At 43.8% G+C, this 24,343-nt stretch overlaps 2 protein-coding genes across 3 annotated transcripts; both read right to left on the bottom strand.

Annotated features, from left to right (window-relative positions):
- Window positions 1-1,678: 1,678 nt before the first annotated feature.
- LOC104376321 (fatty acid-binding protein 5) lies at window positions 1,679-6,407 on the bottom strand. Of its 2 annotated transcripts, none has more exons than XM_086609426.1 (4): window positions 6,190-6,407; window positions 3,190-3,362; window positions 2,113-2,217; window positions 1,679-1,984 (listed from the first exon to the last, which is right to left on the bottom strand). In XM_086609426.1, exons 1-4 carry the CDS (start codon window positions 6,398-6,400, stop codon window positions 1,934-1,936), a joined length of 540 nt encoding a protein of 179 aa, XP_086465552.1. In that variant the 5' UTR covers window positions 6,401-6,407; the 3' UTR covers window positions 1,679-1,933. The 2 variants fall into 2 exon arrangements, with proteins under 2 accessions (XP_086465552.1, XP_086465553.1); XM_086609427.1 differs by having other exon boundaries at window positions 6,325-6,407.
- An 11,747-nt stretch (window positions 6,408-18,154) lies between these two features.
- MRPL53 (mitochondrial ribosomal protein L53) lies at window positions 18,155-22,514 on the bottom strand. The gene is made up of 3 exons (XM_086609425.1): window positions 22,420-22,514; window positions 20,805-20,917; window positions 18,155-19,093 (listed from the first exon to the last, which is right to left on the bottom strand). Exons 1-3 carry the CDS (start codon window positions 22,506-22,508, stop codon window positions 18,966-18,968), a joined length of 330 nt encoding a protein of 109 aa, XP_086465551.1. The 5' UTR covers window positions 22,509-22,514; the 3' UTR covers window positions 18,155-18,965.
- Window positions 22,515-24,343: the final 1,829 nt, after the last annotated feature.

Raw genomic sequence — 24,343 nt, 5'->3', positions numbered from 1 at the left:
AAACACAGGCTTTATAAGCCTTGTTTCCAAAGGAAATCACTCTAAAAAGATACTCTTCTGCCTTTTGTTTTACGAGAAGTGATCTCATTGTAATCAAAACGGATGTCCTATAAAAGACATTGGGAGCTTTTTCCATTCAAATGAAAGATAAACAGTTAACACTACCCAGTATTAGAAGAGTAAACAAGCAGCAGTAAGTGATAGACCAATGACCCCAAGGAAGGTATGATGTGCTGCTTAAAACACTAATGTTTCTTTTGGAAGGGAGGCAGGATTTTCTTATCATGCCATGGATTGCTGCACCCATCCTCCCACTACTATTTAGTGTAGTTCTGATCGTAAACTTACCAGGCTCCTCATTAGAACACTTTAGTTTCTATTTCTATTGCTTCTATGAGGAGATTCCTTCCCCTGATGACAAAAAAAAAATCTGTTTCTAATGTCCTGCATAAGAATACAGCATAGATCTTTCAGGGTTCACATTAAAGTCAGGAAAAATACTAAATGAAGCTGATACTAAGATTGGCCAACTCAGAAAGCAGACATTAGGAGACCTGAAAAAATATTTACTTTTACAGAGATCATGAAAAAAAAAAATGCAAGAAATATGCTCCAGCTATAAATTCTTTCAGATTACCTAGGTAAAGGGGATTATTCATAAACCGTCAAGAAATTATGAAAAGGGTAAATGGTCCAAAATCACAGGAAAAATAATTTTTCCTGGTTAGTAGGGTGAACATAAAAGAACAAACTTTTCTGGTGATAGGGCAAGCTCAGTAATATGATACACACACTGAGCAGCTAAAATATCACTGGAGTTGAAGTAGCAACAGATTCTGTGACTGATGCTGCAAACTGGAAGTGTGTGACTGCATGATCCCCCAAGCTTCTGAATCTGATAGAAATCTCCCCACCACCTGTCGCCAAACAGTTTCTCTTTTAGGACATGTTTGTCTGGTGTGACAGAAATTCACCTGAACCTTTTTAATTTTGTCTGATCTGACATATCTTTGAAAGAATACTAGCGTTGTAGGCTCTGTTTCCCAACCAGTGTAAAAGCAATACTCAAGACACGGATATTTCTGATTATTTATTATGGCACTTTAAAGCATATAAACTCCATTGCTAGGTGTTTCTAGCCGTTTAAAAAATAAAATAAAACAAAATAAAATGAGGCTTTAAGTTTTAGGCAGTATTTCAGTAGATTTCGGTTAAGAATTTTCAGAATAGTACTAGACATGAAATAAGAATTTTGCTAGGAAAAGAGTCTTCTCAAAATAAGGCTTCCTTTGTGTTTGCTTAAGTTTATCATGTCCATTGGCTCACCAGTATATATTTTTTCAAATAAGAAATATGTAGGTTTGAAACATTGAAAAAACAAACTAACTCCTGAAAATACAAATATCAATTCAAGTAGAATACTCTACTCAAACACCGGCAAAGCTTGTCTCTTATTTATACCCTCCCAATTCTATTTACTTTGCAACATGCGAGTTAGGAACTACTCTAGAGCCTGAACTCTTGAATACTTTCTCCATTTCAGATTTTACTACTTCAGCAATGAAGGATGAAAAGACTGGTCAAAATTTAGCTTGCTAGTAACTGTTCCTTGCCATACATTGCATTATCTTGAACTGAAGGCAGTTTGTAGTAAAGCCTAAAACCAAACTGAGTTTTTATAAAACCTCACTTTAAGATTCCACTATAGCAACAACATTTCCACTTCATATATTTGATGATTTTATTTAATAGCCTCATAAGTTCAGAATAGTTACATAATAGTTACATCACGGCTTTTAAAAAGGATTGCACTCAGCTACTCAGTCCATTGAAATACTAGAAAACAGGGAAAAGGAAAATACGGAGTGTAAAGGAGCTCTGTCCACTGAACTGAGTTGTTTGTAGCAAGTTCCTACTGAACATGAAGATGTCCTCATGCTTTCTGGTAGACTCTAACACACTTGACACCATTCATGTCACATTCCTAGAAGATAAAGAGATGGATTTATTAATTTGCCTCAGCACAGACTATAACGAAAAAGATCTTTTAGAGTTATTTTTCAGGCTACTGGCCAGCAGCACACAGAAATCAGAAAGCGGGACCAAACTCACCACCACCAATTGTCCATCCACTAGTTTCCGTGTTATTATGGTCTTCTTCCCATCCCATTCCTGCTCCTGAATCAATGACCCATCATCTTTTAGGCTGATAAGTGTCTGAAAAGAGAACCTGAACATTAATGTTTTACTCATGACTTTGGATGAGGACTGAGGCTTTGCAACCCCATATTCCAAAGGAAAAACTCCCACCACAGCTCACTCAATAGTAATTTTGCCATTGACTTCTACAAAGCCGGGGTATTATCTTGAATGCTTTATTCATCCTCTTCTTACAGTAGCTCACTGCCAGTTCACTTGCTGCTCTGACGCATTCCTGCATCGGGCAGACCTTTGGCAGCATGCACGACTTCCATTAACAAGAGCAGACTTCCATTAACAAGAGCAGATGATGTTCTCTGCTCATCTCTTTGTACGGGGGCTTTGAGCTTTTGTGTCACGTTTATCTGATCTTGCAGTAACAGATGAACTGCCAGTGTGTGGCTGGGGTGCAGGGGGGTGGTACACAGAGAGCACTTGCATAAGAAAAGGAGACATATTTGAGGGCTTCTTTGTGTTTAACCTCCTTTTGGATGAATATTCTCCCTACTTGGGGCAGGAAGAAGCTCTTTGCCTTCTATAACTGGAGGTTAGGGACTGTGGTTCACATGTAGGCCTTGTGTTATCCCACTGCACACTCAACCAGGCTCTCTCGTTACACAAATACGAGACTGAGCGGAAGGGTTAACCCTAGGGCTGAATTGCCTCTGATTAAACATCAATGGGATTTTTTCCACAGGCTTCAAATGAAGTGGCATTTGGCTTTAACAGGGATTTAGAGGTCTGTTAGTTTTACTAACACAATGCTTCTGCTACAAATTGAAAACAACAAAATACACAAGACATTATTGGTTTCAGCATTTTCCCTCTTTGGAAGTTGCTTAATCCGGGGGAAAAAAAAAAAAGAAAAAAGCATTTATTTTAATGAGACAGTGACAGCTGTGGATGTCAAAACTGAGTTTTAAATAGCATCTCTATCTGTAAAACACCCAAAGAAATGTGTTTTTTCAGCAGAAAGTCTAGTATACTGACCTGAGTTTTCCTGCCATCTAAAGTATTTTCCTCAAATTTCTCACCAAGCTTGAAGCTGAACTGTGAAGTTTTGAAGGTGCTTTCTGTTTTTACAGTGATTGTGTCCTCATCCTTAATAATGTAAACATCTGGTTTGGCCATGCTTCCCATTTTTCTCATGGCCATACCCACACCTGCAAGGCGAGAGGCACAGAGTGTCACAAAGTCAGTTAAACCCTAAGGCTTAGGGCCGCACAAGAATTCAAACACCTAATTCCCGTTTAATTAGGCACTTAAGTACACTTGAGAATCAAAGCCCAAGAGCCACAAAGAAAGAGGATGTTTTAAATTATCCACTGATGAGGAAGGAAAAAAAGCTTATTTGCAGGGCTCTTCTTTCGCTTCCTCAGGGAGCTAAAGCTAAATCTATTTTGCCCTCTAGAGGACGCACAGATGTCCCAAAACTCAGCACTGAATTTTTACAAACAGAAATCAACAATAAACGGGAAAATAAACACAAACGCTTAAAGTAATAAAATTATTCCATTCAAGTTCTGAACACTTTAAAAATTCTATAGATGATTTTTAATTGACATATTAATCTATCTGCATACTTATTGCAACTTACTCAAAAAACACTTTTCCATCACTCTGTACACGACTGCAAACATGCAATTTTTAATATAAGTTCATCTTCTACATCCTATGTCCAAAGTAGGGACTTGTGAATTAGAAAATTGCTATCATGCAAAATACATTGCTCACAGACAACTTATATATACACCAAAAAAAAGACTGTGAGGGACGTGAGCTTTGTGAATGACTGAAAATTCGTCATTTGGAGACAGCAGCCCTCAAAACTTCAGCAAAAAAGATTCACCCTGCCTCAGCCCCTGCATGCACTGTTTGAGTGGTTTGTCTGAGTCTTTTTGATCTGAAGGATGAAGATATCAATAAGAGGGTAGTCAGGCAACAAACATGAATCCATCAAACTGGAAAGTACAGATCTGAACCAAAAATGGATAAGCAACCAAACGGAGCAGAAAGTGCCACCAAATCAGTCGGTGTCTGGGCTCTGTAGCTGGTGTAGTTAGAAAATGTCACATCACATCACAGCAGTCCCCTGGGGTGTACAGGATACTTGGGTGAGGGCTGAATCCACAAAGCAAAGATTACAGTTTCCTTGGGAGGTGGAAATAACAAAGTACTTCCAGCCACTGCTTCTCCAGACTCAACTAAAATTCCAGGAATGAGCCTTAAGTGTGAGCCTGCAAAGTAAAAACCAGTCCTCCTCAGTCCAGCTTTTCTGACCAGAACTGGAAATCCTTGTCAGAGTGACACCCTCACTCCTCCCCCACCTCTTTGCTGTCGTCCAGTTCGTGAGTTATCTGATCAGCTACGCCTTGAGATCCAACTAAAGAGAGATGAGCTGCATATGTTTTCCATATGGCAAGGAGTGAAATTCAAAATTCTTTATCCTCAGATGTTCCTTTATAGAGACTGAGCAGAATCTGCAGAATCTCATTTATAGTGTACCAATAGGATGAAAGGCAGAGAGTTTCCTAAGTAGTCAGTGAGCGTGAGATCCAATAAAGGACTGGCTCCTAAATTGTGACTTGGAGTTAACTTAATTGCCTACATCGTAATTGCAAAAAGGAAAAGTGACTGGTTTAAGAATGCGATCTAAAAACCAAACAAACACCACTCAGTTGCTGCCTACACTTGGGAGGTGCTCTGCAGTTGCAGTGCTTAATTTCTACTTTGAAATTGCACCCTGGCACATGCCTAGCCCTGGCTGTTAGACGTGAGCGCCGCGGCATCTTAATCCGTGGCTGAACTGAGCCGAGCTTAAAATTCTTGAATTTCCTCCAAAGTCTCCCAAAGGGCTTAGTTCAGAAGGCTTTCTGACATCATAGCTATCACACATTGACAGGCCTCTCGCAAAATGCAATTACAGCCACCGTCTGCAGCATGTAAATGCAGTGATGCCTTTTGTATTCTAGGTGAAGAGCACAAGACCTAAATTCCTTCCTCTCCTCCCTCCAACAGCATTCAAGGGCACATCTTCTGCCTCTTGAGAACGTATCCTAGCTTTCAGCAGCGGATAAATCACAGAAAAATAATAGCTCCTGGGCTGTACAGACAGTGCAAGGTGTTTGTCAGCTCTTGGCCAGGATGCTCACGGGGAAGTGGTAAATCTGAACTTGCAGAGGAGGCTCCCGGTGTTAGGTCTGTTCTTGATTCGGTAACTTCGTGTTGCAAAATGTAGGGCAACCTGGAAGCGCGGATAACAAGCCAGGACTATCCCCCTGAGGTAAGGGTGCTACCCACAGGAGCGCACAAACAGCCCCTGGCGGCGCACCCGGCTCTCGGTCGCCCACAGGCAGTCGATCCAGTCTGGCTTTCTCGTGAGGAGACACCCAAGGTGACTTCACGGGAGAGCAGCGCGGGCTCAGCCGCTCCGTGTGTGGCCGCTCGGGGCGGCGTGAGCCCGGCCCGGCCCTGGCAGCAGCGCTGCCGTGCGGCCTCCACCGCCTGCCTCCCCCAGCGCCGGCGAGGGCAGCGCGGAGCCCGCGCCCCTGCGCCGGTGCCACTGCGCCGGGGCTGCCCCGGTTCCGCGCTCCGGGCGTTACCCGGAGAAGGAGGAGCGAACCGGCCTAATGGCAGCCGGGCTGCTGGCACCGGTTGGTAATCCGGGGTGCTGCCGGCGGGAGGGAGCGGCCGGGCAGCAGGGAAGGCGCAGCACGGGGCGGCGGGAACGTGCCAGCTGGCACCGATACCTGCCGGCACCGGTACCTGCCTCCCAGCAATTACGGTGCAAAAAGGGTTGCCGACATCTTTAGGACGCGGAGCGGGAGGTGGCAGCTCATCCGGGAGGAAGGGTCTGCTCCCGGCTGGCGCTCCCTCTCTCTGTCCCTCCCTCCCTCCCCGGTGCCGCAGCCCGGAGCGTCCTGGCATCACTCCCCCAGCCACCGCCCCGCCGCCCTCGGGCCCAGCTTCGGGGCCGCGCCCGCCGCGGACCTTGGACAGAGCCTCGCCGGCCGGCAGCGCCACCGGCACCGGCAGCGGCACCGGCACGACCCCAGGGCGGCCAGGGCCGGGAGCGGCATTCCTCCCTCCCTCTCTGCCGGATGCGTAGAGCCGCCGGCTCCTTACCCAGCTCCTTCATATAGTCCTCGAAGCCCTCGCTGGAGATGAGGCACCATTTGCCTAAAAACGCATCGATGGCCATGGCGGCGGCGGCGCTGGGGCTGGCGGTATCCCTGGAGAAGCGCGGAGGCAGGAGGACAGGCTGCAAGCGCGGCCGCGGCCGCCTTTATAGCGGGGCCGGCGACAAGTACGGCCGGGGAGAGCCAATGGGGCGCCCGCCGCGCCCCGGCCCCTTCCCCGCCGAGCCCCCGCCCGGCGAGCCCCGCCCGCGGCGGCGGAGGCGGCAAGAGCGGGCACGCCGCGCCGCTGCCCGCCTTCCTCCGCCCTCCTCCCGCACACACACACACGCACACAGACACACAGACACTGTCTGCACCCCGGGCCTCCAGCTCCCCGGGGCTCCCAGGCACGCTGCTCCCAGAAACGGTGGGACACTGCCGGAGCCATCCCGCCAAGGGATGTCATGGCCTTAACGCTTCTTCAGACACAAACACCATCCGGCACCCACCACAGCAAGAGAGTCCCATGCGCTGTGCTCTGGCACCCGTGGGGTCCAAAATGAGTCACCAGGATTTTGGCTCCTGGGAATTTTTTTCAGTCTGGGGCACCAAATCCTAAATTATGCTGTTTATTATGAACCATGCTTTTTATGGATGATTCAGGAACGAACAAGCATAGGGCGTCATATGGCATGGAGACAGAGCGATAAGGAGTCAGCATCCCAAAGCAGTGTATTGGATTTGATTGCAGGCCTTCCCAGCATCCCCGCAAGTCCCGCTGGTACATCACACCTTACCGAACTACAGCAACCCATGGCTGGCTACCTGTTACACACACATGCACACACACATGGTGATCAGGTAGTAGCAAACAAGATCAGTCAAAATACAGAACTAACGCAGGTACTTGCAGTACACAGGAAAAAGCAAAGCCTGGATGCAACCTCATGCTTCAGCACCGGAAAATTGCAGATTTGGTACCTTGGGTTTAGTCCATAGCGAACTGCGTCTCCCTAATTCCTACTTCTTAAAGGAAAACACAGCAGCTGCCATTACTGTACACTGGTGCAAAAGCACCATTATAAAATATATGCCATTACAAGGCTCCGTGAGAATCAGGTCAATCTTTTGTCAAATTCTGTCAGATGAGCAGAGAGATTTGCTGTCACATCCTGTGAGAAAGCTGCTATTTCTGTGTCAGCAGAAGTCCCTATTCCAGCATATCCCCAAGATTTGTTTCCACCATCAGAGTTATGCCCATCTCTGCCTCTTTTGGCCTTGTGTCAGACTGGATGAAACTCAGAGCTACTATCCCCTGACCAGAAAAATAGAAATCTGAAGATATGCCTAGTGCCTGGATTTTTTTTTTTTTTTTTTTTTTAATGGAGTAGCCATGGCTGTGTTTCTCTGCTAGTACTTTTGTGGAGGAGTTTGAGATTGAGGTGTCAAAACTGGAGAAGACAGCAAGGTCTCTGTGCTGGTTCCCAGCATTTCACAACACGAGAAGGTGCCATGAATCTGAATGTTTTGGTGCAAGGAGGAGGCTTCCGCTTATGCTTTGCGGTGATGCAACTTAGTAGAGCTAAACTGAATCAGTTTGAAGGTTTAGTACTTTCCAGAAAAGGTTAGATTCATCATACACTAAGTAATCAGCTCATTTTTCAACTGAGATTTTTTAAAAAAATCTTTCTAACATCCGTCTCTACTGAGCTGCCTTTAATTACCTTCCACTTCTCTGACTATATGTTTGCTTTTAATATGCAAACAACACTATAGCGTCTGCTCATAAGGCAGCAAGCCACATGGCTTTTTTTTGTCATTAAGTGGGTACATTGAAACACAAGACTTTCCACTTCCTTCCACTTTTATCTTTATTTATTTATTTATTTATTTATTGTCTTGCGCAAGAGACTTGGGGTAAATTTTAAATTAGGCTGATGTCTACTACCTAATTCATGGTAGCGGAATCAAAATGCCATCCGTCCTGCAGTTCTTTTCTGGTTGCTTACAGAAAGGATAAATGAAAAGCAATTAGATGAGGAATCAAAGAGAATCATCCTTCAGGAATTAGGAAGTCTTCAGTCTTATAAAATGGCGACAATTTCTAGAAATAGAAATCTTGGCTTTACTCTGTGTATGCTAGCAAAGAATTTCGGATCCACACGTCTGCAGTGCTGCCTGCAGATGGCTTACGATATGCAAATAGTAGTCAGGCGTAGGTCCTGATAATGCAGCAGAAGATGTAAAATCCACTATTTCCATCTAGTGGTGAGACAGTATTCCTGGATCTGAAGTACTTGGAGATGCAGATACCTACCTGCGCAGAATGTTGCTATGTTTTTGAATCCTCCCACAAGTCATTTGTTTCGATTTTTTCTTCTTCTTACAATTTTTTTTGAGGTCTAGGCATGTAAATTCATATAAGATGTAAGAAGAAAAGAGAATCTTATCTGTCTTTTCTGAAATGCAGAATGGTAGGAAACAGTGAAAAATCTCTCTCAATTTTTACAAAAAGCTGATGTTCTGCACATTAGTCCGGTGATCTGGAATACTCGCTGTGAAACTGCCAACTCTACATCTCAAAACTTCTTTGACACAGAATAGTCCTGAAATTAGTGGTATCTTACATAGCAAATAAAGTAACCAGAGGGATCAGAGATGTACCTTTCTGGGTGAAGTACAAGCGGACTGGGCTACAAAATACATGTTATTTTTTACCAAGACAGTGCACTATATATATTGGTCAAATATTTCAAAGGCAAGGGAATGCAGCTCCCTACTTTGAGAGTCAAAATAAAAATGGTCAGATATTCAGAGATGCTTGGGTCTTGGGACTCTCTGTCTTTATAAATCCCTATTCCTGTCTGGTTTGAGGCTGACATCATGGTCAGATGTGTTTTGTATGTGTAGTCTTCCCTTCTCTGTAGATACACCCAAAGAGAAGCCGCAAATACATGTATTCATACAGAAAGTGTTCAATTCTTGTGCCACATATCAGTGTTTCAGCACAGACAGCTGAAGTTCTCTGAAGTTTTGCACATCTCCACATTAGACTATACATTGTCCAAGAGGAGAATCAAATTTACAATGAAGCGTAAATTTTTCCATGGACGTTAGCTGCACGGAAAGCACGTAGTCACAGTTAGGAGCAACCACCACCTTGGCACCTCGGGCCTGCCAGAGCGAAATGTTTTCCCGAGGTAGTCAAGCCCTTGTGTCTCGTAGGAGGGGAGGATATTACAGTCCTTCATTACCAAGTGCAAAGTAAAGGACCAAGGCAAAAGAGTGCACAGAGACCTTCGTTCTACTCCTTTGGGCATGTGTGCATCGTGCTGTGATGCCTCATCCGACGTGAGAGTTGGGAAGCTGCGGCCAGCAGTGTTTGAGGTTTCTCTTCACGTAGCCATAGCATTACCCATTGCACGCAAGCCAAGCCGTATTTTGTGTTTCGGAGTCATAATACCTGCTGCTTGGGCAGGGCAGAGCACCACCTCCTCGTCTGCAACATATCGCTGATCAACTTGCATAGGAGGTGTAACTTTTTCCCTAGACATTTACTCGTTAAACTGCCCATACGTTTAACTTGGAAAGAACCCAAACTGATAGCGCTATACTTTGCTTTACTGTGTAAAAGGGAGGATCTCACTTTCCTTCTAGTATACAGACATATCATGTATATATAGTATCTTCTCTAAGTGGTAGTCGTCTTCTAGATAAGATTACTTCTTAAGAAAGCCTTAAGAAATTGCCAGGTAAATTGGACTCCACAGCCCATATTTTACTCTTCAGCCTATCCCTAGCTGTGGAAAAAAATTAAAGTAGTCCATGAATAATAGTTACTCACCCCCAAGGCATGGACGAGAAAAAATTGCATTGGTAGCACAGCTTTGTTTCTGTTTCCTTGTTATACAAGTGTGGTTTTCCCTTCCCAGCCATGTCATCACTGGGCAGACATGATGAAACATGTGCTACGGTTGCATAGCTGGCCTAGGTAAGCTTTATTCCAGCTCAGAAGCTCTTTGCTTGGGCAATATTAGACCAGGGATTATGAAGCAACACATGAACCTACAAGTTTTCATTTGTATGTCGATACACACAACATCTTCTAGTGCATCAGCACGTCATTGCCTCTGAGCTACAAGAGCTGGGCATAGCCTGTGTTTTATCAATGGGCTTTGCATGATACATCTCTGTTTTCAAATCAAAACAAAGCCCTTCTTCTCTCCAGCATGGATTCGTCTAAGAAGTATGGGCCTAAGGAGTCCTTGCCCTGGATCTGGCCACCGCTGCATCTACTCCGGGTGGCCGGCTGTCGGGGACAGGCAGGCTCACGCATGCCTGCGCTCAGTGCCGAGCCAACCAGAGCCCTGATCCTTGCTGATGCCACAGAGCATTACTGTAATGCAATTAATACACCGGCAACCTCAGCGTATGTCCTGTACACTGTCAGCAGCACGTTCAAGCAAGTTTAAAGGGAAATGCTTACATCGAGGGCAAAGTTTACCGTGGCAGTGGTGTGACAGCTCACTGGTTGTACCCTGCCTCAATGACAGGAGAGAAAGCTCCAGAGCCTGCAGCGACCAGAAAGAGCCCTCCAGGCTTCGTTTCCCTCATTCCAGACAAAAACGACCTGATGTCAGTTCCAGCCCAGCTCACAGTGACTGCAGATATACGAGCTTCTGTCTAATTTTAGAAGCTTTGAAAAACCCTCTTTATTTAGCAGCAGTATCTACCCTGAATAGCAAACATCCACACATTAGTATAAAAATATTTTCATTTATATTCAGAATTTGATAATTAGCATAGTCATTACAATGTTAAAAAAGAGATCAGGATGACTACAAGTTGTCTGTAGCTATAGTTTTAGCACTGAAAAAGTGTTTGATCCACATAAAACAAAAGCATATTAGCAGGGAATACCTACTCATAAAGGAGACTTTCAGAAAGATAATATTCTAGCACAGCTTTTTAGAAACCTCAGATGTATAAAAAATTATCCCAAAGCTCTGCAAATAAAGCCAAACAAAAGCCCCAACTTTCTCCTTTCTGTATGGTCTGGAACAGTAAGGACATAAGGGCAAGGATAAGGAATGGCAAAACAATTCAGAATAAATAACAATAAATTAATATTTCTACCAATGATAAGTAATTAGGCTATGAAATTTAGAATCAGAAATTACAGATGTGCCCACTGGATTTTGGAGGGAGTGTATGAAATTTTAGCATATTTGTTTTCGATTGCGTATTACAAATAGAGTTTCATTACTAAGGATATTAATCAACCACTGTGAAGACAACCTCAGGAAAAAAGTTTAATTTACAGTTGTAACTATTACATTCTCAGGATGTCACCAAGGTGAGCACCACAGCTACACAAATCTGGAGGGCAGAGCCTGACACTCATCCTCTACAAGGGAAGAGTCTTCTTAGTGTGATGTGGATACCAACGCCTTTCCCAGCAGCACTGGAGTGAGAGGGACTGCAACTGCTGCTCTTCGTGTTGAGCAAAATCCTGTCGCAAGGTGTTAGGAATACGTGCAGCCTGTCTGTCAGCTCAGGGCTCCCAAGGACTTCATTCCAGGGGCGACAAGGGATTAGGTGTGAAATAGATCCCCGGGCACTGTTGATGAAGGCTAGCTTTTGCCAAAAAGCACAAGTTTCCTCACACCTGCATGCACAGGGAAGAGATACGCTCTCCAGTGTGTCGCTCAAGCATTAGCTTCCAGTTCTGACTCGCCTTTCAGAAAAGACCTCCTCTTTCATGGACTGCAGAAGAAGCTAGGGAAACACTGTTTGGAAGCTAAAGCTATTTTTTACCATTATCCCATTCCCATTGCCAGCACACTAAGTTTGCCAAGTGTGTTGAATACATGACTGGTGTTCAAAAGACCTTCTAAGAAAATTCTTGCCTCTGTCATCTCAAGCAACCATGCAGGACCAGCAGGTATTCTCCAGTTTGCTCTTCTAGACTTGAAAAGCCTTGTGGTATTTGGGTTTACATCCTTGATTCCTTCTCAGGATATGATCTTACATACCTAACTTCTAGGCCAGAGAATACCTTAAGGAAGTAAGAAATTACATTGCAGTTCTCTGATTTTTTTTTTCCTATGCTTCTGCCACAGGACAGTTTCTGGTACTTATTCTTTTATGTGCACCTTATCTTGATACTGATCTAGCTACGTGATGGAAAGGAAGAATTAATCATTCAATTCTCGTATTTGACATTTCCACTAAGCACTTTCAAATTCACTTGAGAAGTAGATTTTGAAGACAAGTTTTATAAAGCCCCCGTAGAAAAAGAGACTTTAAAAACTCCATGAAAATAATTATCGTTTCTTTTATTTGTGCAAGTGATTTAAACCACTCAATTCACCAGTATGAAAAGACAATTCAGTGAATCTGGGCAAGAACTGTGTTTGAGATGACAAATGCACTGGCTTTGCATGCTGACCATGCTGTTTTTACAGCAAGGCTGGTCTTTGACTCCTCGCTGAAAAAGAGTGGAGAGGTCAAATGAAACAGACAAGTAGTGCCTGAGTAAGGAAGGAACCTACTGCTTTGCCTCCTGCCCATCCTCTGAACTTCCTACAGGGATTGTCAGTCTGAGTTGTGAAAAATCTGTCCATGAAACCTCCCATTTTCCCAGGCTTTGCTGCTATTGACTGAGCATTCCCTTCACAAACAGGTCTGATGGTCCACTTTTCCAGCTATTTCGTCTTAAAAGAATTGTTCTTCTCATATGTAAGCAAGTCAAACTTCTCCGGTGAAGCACAATGCAGAGATCTCCTTTGATATGCTATTAACCTCTGATGGCAACACTGCTGGTACTAGACGACCACCTGAAATCAAGTCTCTTCGCTAGCTTTAACTCTACTTTCAAGTACCACTTTGAAACTTAACGAGACATGATGAAAACTGGTTGACAACTCCTTTGCTCTCACACCTCTGACATCTCTCCCTGAGCATAGCCTCAGTTACGTAAAATCTTGAGAAGACTAGCTCAATGTAAAGATGATTTGTTGTTGTTAAAGATGATCAGAAGCAAAGTAGCACCTCTAACTGTTCGTGCTTCTCTGTCCCAACATTTCTCAGCATAGAATGAGGTTGAGTAGCAAGAAGAGAACAAGCAGCAGTCTACCAGGAGCAAAGCACCATGGCTTTTTGGAGATACTGCAAACTCTTGGCAGACAATAAAAAAGGCTCAGAAGAGTGACTCAGGCCTTCTAGGCAGAAAAGGTGAGGCTGCATGAGATCAAGTAGTACCAGGAAGGAAAAAGGCTATTACACTAGGAGAAGAAGGGAGGGGAGGGAAGCGAAGCTGAGAGGCACTGCTGACTGGTGACCTGTCAGCCTGAAGGTAACTCCAAAACACTCAGTGGAGTAGCTGGGTCTGGCATCCTGGGAAACTGGTCGCACATGTTGCTGGCGAGGTGGGCAGTAAGCCAGCAGTTCTTAAACTGCAAGGGGTGTGTGTACACCTGCACAAGGAGAGTACGCATGCAGAAGATACATGTGCGAGTAAAAGTCTTGAGAACTGTTTAATACAGTCCCCGGACTTTTTTTTTTTTGGGGGGGGGCACTTCCTTACAGCATATAAACTCCTTGGTCGTTCAAAATTCATACATAGTGGAGATGAAGAACTAGGAAAAGCCAACCCAAACTAATCCATTCTTCCACATCTAACGGGGCAAATAATGGTGGGCAATTTTCTGAAATCAGTAGATGACACCTTTTGCATGTTCACAAACAGGAAAAACGGATTAGACTGCAACATTTTCAAAATAATTGAGATTTAAAGCATCTTCCATTCCTCAAGTGGGGTTTGCACAGCAATACTGTATCACACCCAGCTTTTCCTACAATATGTAGCATGAAATTATCATAGAATCATAGAATCATAGAATCGTTAGGGCTGGAAGGGACATTCAAAGGTCATCTAGTCCAACCCCCCTGCAAGGAACAGGGATATCTCCAACTAGATCAGGTTGCTCAGGGCCTCATCCAACCGGGCCTTGAACGTCTCCAGGGATGGAGCATCCACCACCTCTCTGGGCAACCTGTTCCAGTGTTCTACAACTCTCATGGTAAAAAATTTTTTCCTAATATCCAACCTGAATCTACCTCCCTCTATTTTAAAACCATTACCCCTTGTCCTATCACAACTGGCCCTCCTGAACAGCCTCTCCCCATCTTTCTTGTAGGCCCCCTTGAGGTACTGGAAGACCGCTATAAGGTCACCCCGGAGCCTCCTCTTCTCCAGGCTGAACAGCCCCAACTCTTTCAGCCTGTCCTCATAGGAAAGGTGCTCCAGCCCTCTTATCATCTTCGTGGCCCTCCTCTGGACCCTCTCCAACTGGTCCATGTCCTTCTTATGTTGGGGACTCCAGAACTGGACGCAATACTCCAAGTGAGGTCTCACGAGGGCAGAGTAGAGGGGGAGAATCACCTCCCTCGACCTGCTGGCCACGCTCCTCTTGATGCAGCCCAGGATGCGGTTGGCCTTCTGGGCCGCAAGAGCACATTGCCGGCTCATATTGAGCTTCTCGTCCACCAGTACTCCCAAGTCCTTCTCCTCAGGGCTGCTCACGATCCATTCTCCACCCAGTCTGTATTTGTGCCTGGGATTGCCATGACCCAGATGTAGGACCTTGCACTTGGCCTGGTTAAACTTCGTGAGGTTGGTACGGGCCCACCTCTCCAGCCTGTCGAGGTCCCTCTGGATGGCATCCCTCCCTTCCAGCGTGTCGACGGCACCACACAGCTTGGTGTCATCGGCGAACTTGCTGAGGGTGCACTCCATGCCACTGTCCACGTCACCGACAAAGATGTTGAAGAGGGCCAGGCCCAACACGGACCCCTGAGGGACACCACTCGTGACCGGTCTCCACTTGGACATCGAGCCGTTGACCACTACTCTCTGAGTGCGGCCATTGAGCCAATTCCTTATCCACCGAGTGGTCCATCCATCAAACCCATGCCTCTCTAGTTTAGAGAGAAGAATGTCATGCGGGACAGTGTCAAAAGCTTTGCACAAGTCCAGGTAGATGACATCCGTTGGTCGACCCTTGTCCACCGATGTTGTCACCCCATCATAAAAGGCCACCAAGTTGGTCAGGCACGATCTGCCTTTGGTGAAGCCATGTTGGCTGTCACCCACCACCTCCTTGCTCTCCATGTGCCTTAGCATGGTTCCCAGGAGAATCTGCTCCATGACCTTGCCAGGCACAGAGGTGAGGCAAATTGCCCAAATTGAGATCCCTCGCAAAAAAACCCAAAAGAACTGAATTTGCACTGACACGCAGGAACTATCTCTGAGACCATGTTTCTTATTTTCTACCTTGCAAGAAAGGCATCAGGACATTGCAATTTTGGACTTATTTGGGCCAGTAGTTAAAAACTTGGTGTGGAAATGTTCACTAACACTGCTGCTCCTAGTTGAAATCTTTATAAACGATACCATTTTCTTTTTCTAAAACAATGCTGCAGATATTTAAAAAGGGAGTACCCTGACCAGCCTGTGTCATCTGAATGGCACATTCATCTGTTTCAGGATTATTTTCCCTACGCAGTGACAAGAACTTCCACATAAACAGGTATTTGTACGATAAACAGGTCTAAGGTGATTCTAATCATTGCTTTAAATCTCCAGGTAGTAGAGATGTAGACATTTGAAATGCTATCACCTGCTGTCAGACACCCTACCTGGACATGGTGTTTGTATTTAGTTAATCCTAGTGGTTTTAGGGCCTGTTCCAGTTCCTCTTATATTTGGGCAAGCACCCGCACTTTCGGTGGGCTAGAGAATAGCAACATGCAAAGTCAAAGCTCAGCCAGCCCCGCTTTGTTCTGCATGACTGACCTTAATACCCTCTGCATCCACACGGAGATGTCAGAGCAGCAGGTCGCTCGGCTTTGTTTCAGTCAACCAGGCAGCAGCAGAAATTGATACTGTTTGAACAGCTTGCAGCAAAGTTATCTAAATGCTTAGGGGATAAATTCATTAAAGATTGTCTTTAACATACTTGAAAAACAAATTCGTACCTTTATCTACGTGCTACAGGGAGACCAATTTTCTACGTATTAGCATAATAATCACCAGAGGAGTACCTCCATGCCCATATTGCTTATTTATATCACCTCAATATCTTGTAGTCTTGAGAAAGCACATTTTTAGCTTTATTTTTCTGTCCTGGATGTTTTCCTTCACACCTTACATATTCAAACCCTAGTCATTCTTTCTTTTTCATGCACAAAACATGCAGGAGTTTTACTGCTGCAAATCGCAGCTACTAGCAGGCACAAAGCAGCGTCAGCTAACACCTCATCCACTGAATCGTCATTCATCACTCACCAGCTATGTCACAGGCCTTCAGCCTAACGTGAGCAAAAGCGTTGGGCATCTCTGGGTTAAAACGAAAGCACCCAGTAAAGAGCATGTCTTTACAGAGCAGGATGCATATCCATGTGAGTAAAGACAAAAAAAAAAAAAGAAAATAATTTTAAAAATCACCTTTCTTCAACAGTGGGGAGGATTTATTTTGGCTATAAAAAGCCTGAACTATGATCTTCATTTTTCTCCTTCTTCTCTTTGTAAATATAAACCCCGATCTTGGGCGAATATAAACACTATAGAAACTGAATATTACTTAACCCCTCTTTTACTCTTCAAGTACTTACAGATAGCTGATTATTTAAGATGGAGGTAAGTGTTTCACATTTAAACACAAATTTACACACTTGCATCGTTGTACAAACTGTCAAAGAAAAAACTTTTAAAAAATCACAAAAAAAAAAATCAGTGATACAGTTAAGAGGGCTTCTGAGCATATGAATACATGATTAACCAGGGAATGAACAATTCTGCAATGTTTTTCCATTTGAACAATTCTTTCCCTGTAAGGCTTCTTCAGGTAAAGTCATGCTATATGATGTTCCTCTAAACAAAAGAAAAAAAAAGAAAAGAAAAAAGAAACCAAAACTGCCCTTTCAACAGCCTTATTGCTACTTGGTTGACTTGCTAGGATACTTTTTTAGCTTGACAGGATTTAAAATCCTCTCAGTTTCAGATGTTCTCCTAACTCCTCCACTAGAAGGGAGCTCAGTAGCAGGTTCAGGAGCTCAGCACTCTGAAACCCCTTGGAAGGGTTGGTGGCCTAATAAGAAAAGGGTAACAGACTGCGGAGAAGGTATTAATCCCAGACTAAGTTGTTCACACCTATTGTAACCACGTCAAAATTTTATTGACCCATCTATCCCAATCGACTTATCTCACTCTATTTTTTCTAAACACACAGAGGAGGCCACCATAAAACATCATCAAACGTCTTTAGCACAGCTCTGCTTCTCCAACATATCACTTTGACTTCCACATCCTGGTGAAGAAGTTGCTAAGATCTACCTTGAGAGTGCTGGTTAAAACAATGTTACATTCAGAAAGGACAGTGTCCTTTTACAAATCTCGGCAAAGGGAAGGTAAAACTAGTTTCGGATTTGTGCCCTAGGTCTGCTGCCAAATTTACTTTGGAAATATAGGTACTACAATTTTATAGAAGTCAGGCATCTGGTTAACAACAGGCAGAACTAACGCCTCTCAATAGTACTGCACCTGCAGTTCTGAAAACTGGACCTTTAATTATGTTTTCATTATGAATTGAACTAAAACAAAACGGATGCACATGAAATACACTTGCAGTTGACACCTTCACCTGCACAGCCTGAGGAGAGATCGACCCTCCCAAACCCACAGAGCTTTGCAATACAGATGAGACATCTAAGCACTTACTTTAATAAATAACAGGGTTGGACATAGGGCTATAAACAACAAATAAAGCTCTCTCTTTGATCTTTATAAAATATTTAATGTAATCTCCCAAAAGTAAGTGACAAAAATATTACAAAACTAAACTTCAAAGATAGTCCTTTTCTCCAGTTATAAAAACCCCCTAACTTACCTCTCCTTTTGAGCTAAACTTAGCTACTTTTATGCAGAATGAGTAGCTCTACTGTGTGTTCACAGTCTCATTACCTTGTAAATTTAATTGCTGAGCTAAATTTACATTTAGCAAATTTCACACTCTCTTGAGAGGAAGAAAATGGCCAGGACTTAGCAACAGATGAATTACAAACATAGTATTAAAAAATCCACTCTCTATTTGCAGCTTGCTGTCCCTCAGCTAAGTCCATGATGAACACTTCCCAAGTTTTCTTCACATTTTTGTATTTAATAATTTTCAAAAATAACAACCACTCTAATAATATTTTGCATTCCACTGAATACAAATTTTGTAAGAAATAACGTCCAAAGAGATCCACCTTCACTGTAATATTAGTTTAATAGCTAATGTGCATTATTCACATTCATATGCAAATACACGTGATATTAGTCTGACATGCAGAGGACAGAGTTAGCTGCTTAGAAAGATGCATTCATGCATCTTAAGCTGCTCTGAGCCACTAGTGTTAGAAGATCTGTTGATCCACTACGTTTTCTTTCAGGAGAACATTTAAATGGTTCATTCTGCTGCATGTTAAACTGGTCAGTGTTGTGGCTCTCTGTCTTGTTCAGATTTTGTTGCATAGGAGAAAAGCCTTCTGTACAGCCTGCTGTTTTTAACACACTAAAGGCAGAGACAGTTGTTTTTCTGTTCTTCAAGAACTCTTCTTCTTGCTTTTCTGTTCTTCCTTAAGATCTTTTGCATTACATCTGGACCCCAATGCTGTTAACATTTCCATTGTGGTCAAGTTGGCTCCCTTCATTATCAATCGCTCTCCATCAGCTGAAAAGGGAAAAAATTTTAAGAAGTCACAAAGTCTAAGTCACAATTACTCTAGTGTGCAGTTCTGTTTTGTATATGAAAATCCAAATACCTTGTTCATCTTGTCTGATTAGAAAGTACTCTACTTACCAAGGAATCTGATTATGCACCACCAACAAACAAATATATTAAACTGCACAAAAGACACATGTAATTTTCATTTCCATATTGCATTACTGAAAAACCTGAAGCATTTGTCTAGATATACCTATAGTAAGAACACATATTTGATGAGAATGGCTCACACTATGCCCTGAAAGTCATCTAACAGAAGGCACTGGAAGGCATCATTTCCACACATTGCTCAGTGTTTTAGCAGCATGTTGACTATGGTCTGCTTAACTTACGTCTTTAGCCAAAATAATGACTTGGTTTACACAATCTGGTAGTTATAATGTAAAAAAATACAGCGCACTAGGATTTCTAAAATTCTGAAAGAAATTATTTAGAAACAGGGAGAAGGCAGTAGAAGTTAAGTATTGTACCTATAGTTAATTATTTATTTTTTCAAGATTTGCAAATACAAAAGCCACATTCAAAGCCATATAATGCAATATCATGCATGGCATCAGAGTTCCAGCCCCACATTTGCCAACTACAAGGGTTGCAAACTCTTCACTTAGAAAATAATCAGCTCTTAGAAAACAAAGAGTTCAAAGCTGTAGCTCTTGGCATTAGTGAAATAAATTGTTTTGGTTTTATGCTGTGAAAAACATTAAGCTTTAGTGCTTAAGTCTTAATACATCACAGTTACAGACAAGGATAGGAAAGACAAGAGGCATAGGGGAGGGAGAAACAAGCAATGTCATCACTGAAATAGCTAGACTTTCCTTAGCAAAATGAAGTACATTCAACACTCTTGACATTTCTACCAATTCACTAAGTATATAGAAGTTTAAAGAAAAGAGGGTAGCAAGAATCAATAACAATGAAAACTTTAAGGGGCTATATGACATATTGGTCCATTACAGCACAGCAGGAAAGAAGATGCAGCCAGAGAAAAGGAGAAAAGCAGATTAGAGCCATCTGTTCACAGCCTAGAATCTGGGCCGCTTCCAGAACTGATGAAATTTCCACCACCAATTCCCTGCCTGCTCACTACACCCTCAAAGGAAACCAAGAAATTTGTTGTACATCAGTTGACCTCATTCTGCAAGTCCATCTGCACACGTATGGTCTTATCCATATGAGCAGTTCCTGCAAACTGCATAGTAAGTTACTCTGTTGCATAAGCAACTAAAGGTATTCAATTTTTCTGTCCTCAAGACTGAGATGCCTCCACCACAGACAACATAAAAAAAAAAATACAGAAAGTTAATAGATTCTTACATCAAAATAGAGCTGCACTTACTTCCCTGGAATTGTACCTGACTGCAAAGTCACACAAGTATGTCACTTCGAAAGTAGACTTAACCCTAAAGTGACATCGGTTCTTTGATCTAAGATCCACCAGATAGAACTGTAATATGAGGACATATATACACATTTATCCAGACATCAGGCTGTTCTTCCTTATTTCCTCCCAGCTGCACAACATCTAGGTACAGATTAGAACCAAAAAAAAAAGTAACCAAAGTACAAAAAAAAAAAAAAATCAGAGAAGGCAAAAACATTATAACAACACAAACCTGGAAGGTCTTTTTTTTGTCAAGATTGAAAACAAGCTTCTTACCAAACATAACATCTACAAGTGGTTCAGACCCATCATGTCTCACATCAGCAGTCACTTCACAGTTTCTATTAGTGGCCTGGACTTTTTTATGGTTTATATATCCAAGGAATTTTCTGAAAACATATTTGAAAATACATTAAATATGTTGTTATAGTAAGCATATTTCTAAAATTAATTTGAATACCTTGATATTGCTGGGCAACAAAAGTATAAACAAAATAGGATTTGTACTTAATAATTTCAGACAAGTACTTCTTACGAGATAATCACTCTTAAAAATACAAATGGATAGTCCTTATATGCTAATACGTTATGAGCATAACAAAGAATTTTGCAAAAACGTAGTGTACGAACTTTCTATGTTTCTCTCAGCTAGGTTAGTAACAATAATAAAAAATAAATCAGCAAAGTAATTTTCATTTTTCTTTAAACACTGGTTGCTTGCCAATGTTTCATTATTTGGGTTTGAGACAGCATTTATTTATTTAACATCATCGGTCTCCCACAAATTTCTGAAATGCATGACAGCTACTTGACATTGTGGCAGCTTAAAGACATTCTAAGTTAACTTGCGTTACTAAGTTCCATTTCAAAAGCAGAGGTGTCTGTAAAGCTATTGCAAAATGGCATCTTACAATTGTTTGGTGCAGAACTTACATCACTCAAGAAGCATAATTACTTATATTTCTCCAACAATTAATTACTAGAACAGCACAGCAGCTGTTGCCCCCCCTCTCTCCCATTACCAGCATTTGGACTAGTGATTACAGACCCTCACCTACAGGCTCAGCAACTCAGAGGGGCATCTCCCTGGGTAGTTTGGCAAAGCTAAATGCACATGCCTACACGCAAGGGTCTATGCTTAGGCACAGAGATTCTCCAAACATCAGCAAAGAAGGAATGCTGTGTGCATCCTGGCAACACTTACCATAAACAGAACCCTTACGACAAACACAGCATCTTCCCATCCTGAGACACTAAGGTTCTGCCTAGACTAAGATACAAAGCCCTGATAAATGCAAGCCTTCAAAGACCAAGGTTATGAAAGTTAAAGTACAGCAGATGCATAAGTTTGGGAAAAGAAGGTTCTTCTCCAGAGAGGGAACAACAGATGCTGCCACTTCCCTCATGATTTGCTCCCAGGACGTCTTCTTACTTTTGGTGGCTACAGTGGCAGCAAGCCGCAGGGCCCTGCCGTGACAGCAGTTCTCACAGCTCTGTTTCGCACCTGCCACTGCTGCGCCCTGGGCAGCAACCGGCGGGGGCTGGGGGGCCGTTCTCCCGGCTCTTCAGAAGCCCTCCCCGCTCCCACGGCGGAGGGGAGCAGGCCTGTGCCCCTCGCCATGCCCGGGCTCCGCAGCGGGGCCTGGGGCACGGGCTGCACTGCGGGCACACGAAACCCCGGCCTCTCCCTCACCTCACAAATAAAACTACAGGCATAAAGTCCGGCCGTGAAACGTAGAGACCCCACGCTGCTCCGGGCGCGGGAAGGGCGCTGGGAGGTTTGCAGAGGGGAGCCCGGCCGAGGCCTCCCCACGGGGTGCGGGCCCGGGGGCCAGAGCACGCCCAGGCCGCGGCGGGGCCGGGGACGGCGCTGCACCCGCAGCCCCCTCACCTCGTGCTCTCCACGTTGGACTCGAAGGGGCAGAAGCGAACCACGATACTCTTCACCGGCCGCAGCACCACTCGGACCTTCGACGCCATCTTCTTTCTGCCCCCCCCACTACAACTCCCAGCAGCCCCCTCGCAGGGGCACGATGGAGACCGCCCATCGTGATGAAGCCCGCCCCGCAGCTTCCTGGGAAATGCAGTTCGCAGGGGCCTCCCCGCCGCGGGGCTGCCGGCGCCCGCCGCGCCCCTCCTGGCAGCCCGCGGCTCGCCTGCTGCGGCCGTGGGAGCGGGATGCGGCGGGCATGGCCCTGCCGCTGCTCTCGGAGGGGTGCCGGCCACCGGGCCTACGAGCCGCGTTAACGACTGGGGCGGTCGGGGCCGGGTCGTTCGTGGTTGTGGAGGGGGAGGGAGCAACTGACCACCCTGTCCGGCTCCTCCTCTGACTCTAACACAGCGCATAAGAGTTAGGGGCCAAAAGAAAGACCCGCTTTTGACATAAAATTGACCTACAAGATCTCCTCTGGGATCTGAAGTAGCCTTCGTGCCCTTAAGACTTGCGTGCAGGAGGCAGAGGGTGCGGGGTGACGCTTACGGGACGCCGCACTACACAGTACCCGCAAGGTTAAGCAGCAAGGTTGGCTTTGCGTTCTTTGTGCCAAATCTGTCCCCACGGCAGCTTCCGATGTCCTCCAGAAGTGGTTTATTTAATACAGTTGCACAGACAAGGACATGAATAAGGAGTATCCAATACAGAGAAGGATAAACGCAGAGGCAGTATTTTCAATATATCGAGCAGAAGAGAGACTGGGCGATGCTACTGGGAGCAAATCTGCACGCCCGCCCTGCAAACAAAGGTTTTGGCTGTCGGCGTGGCTGGTGCCAGCTGTGTGCTTTCCACTAGATGGCAGGAACCTCCCTGATAAATTGCTGCAGCCGTCTCACGCCTTCGTGCTGCTCAACAGCACCGCGATCTTACTCAGGGTTGAGATGGAACAAACCCAGTAGCAACGGCATTTAAACACGCGGTGTGAATGTCTATGGAATATTCAGTATACACCCGTACTTCCAATCTGCAGGAACTGCACTGAATATCTGGCATCCCTTGTAATGAATAACCTATATTTAGAAGCTTATTTTGGTTTATTGGAAGTCGTCTTTTCTTAAAACCGCATAGTCGTTGAGAAAAATCCTCCTCTTGGCTGAGATTTAGCCAAGAGAAATGAAGTGGCAAAAACCACAACAGAGTCAATATAGTTTTAATGTTTAATGTTGGGGTTTTTTTATGTAATAGTTTTTCCGTTATGGGAAAAAATACGTTTCTTTGAGCTATCTTTTGAAAGACTCCACTGTAACCAATAAATGGCTGATTTAAATAGGAATTTTTCCTATTTAATAGGATCAGATACAGGACCAGGTAAAGACCGTATTTTACGTTTAGAAGGCAAAAGTAACATACAAAATTTCAACATATCTTTCTTCATTGTAACACAAAGAGCTTGATGTATTCCATTTAAAATCTGTAGGAAATTCTCCATCAGCTTCTATGGCAGCAAAGGACTGGAGAAGAAGGAACGGTCACTGATTTTTCTAAGGGCACCATTCTCCACCCTGTTGGTACGATGGCACTTACTTAAATGTACACATGGCAAAAGAAGTTTTAGATCTGCTTTTATTGCATTTTGATAGTAGTTTAATGAAAAATACTTAGCTTATGTTGCACAATTAAATGAAGAGAAATTTTTATTTACTTCTGTCCACACTCAGATTGGTTAACTTTTTAACATTTATTGTCAGCAGTAAAAGTCTCATCTTTTCCCTTAAGCCATTTGTTTGGAATAATTGAAAACTATCTCTACTTTTTCAAACTAATTTTTAATTTTTTGAAGTCCAAGAGATTTGCAGTAACATGAAAAGACACGTATCTGGTA

The sequence above is a fragment of the Tauraco erythrolophus genome, chromosome 3 (assembly GCF_009769465.1).
Source record: "Tauraco erythrolophus isolate bTauEry1 chromosome 3, bTauEry1.pri, whole genome shotgun sequence".
NCBI classification, from domain to species: domain Eukaryota; kingdom Metazoa; phylum Chordata; class Aves; order Musophagiformes; family Musophagidae; genus Tauraco; species Tauraco erythrolophus.
The sequence above is the reverse complement of the archived record's forward strand: the minus strand, read 5'-3'. Positions and strand labels throughout refer to the sequence as shown.

Coding starts and splice junctions, on each gene's coding strand:
- LOC104376321 (XM_086609426.1), bottom strand. CDS start 6,400: ATGGCCATCGATGCGTTTTTAGGCAAATGGTGCCTCATCTCCAGCGAG. Junction 3,363..6,189: donor CCGGCGAGGCTCTGTCCAAG/GTCCGCGGCGGG, acceptor CTCGCCTTGCAG/GTGTGGGTATGGCCATGAGA. Junction 2,218..3,189: donor TAGATGGCAGGAAAACTCAG/GTCAGTATACTA, acceptor TTCTCTTTTCAG/ACACTTATCAGCCTAAAAGA.
- MRPL53 (XM_086609425.1), bottom strand. CDS start 22,508: ATGGCGTCGAAGGTCCGAGTGGTGCTGCGGCCGGTGAAGAGTATCGTG. Junction 20,918..22,419: donor TCCAACGTGGAGAGCACGAG/GTGAGGGGGCTG, acceptor ATATGTTTTCAG/AAAATTCCTTGGATATATAA. Junction 19,094..20,804: donor ACTTGTAGATGTTATGTTTG/GTAAGAAGCTTG, acceptor TTCCCTTTTCAG/CTGATGGAGAGCGATTGATA.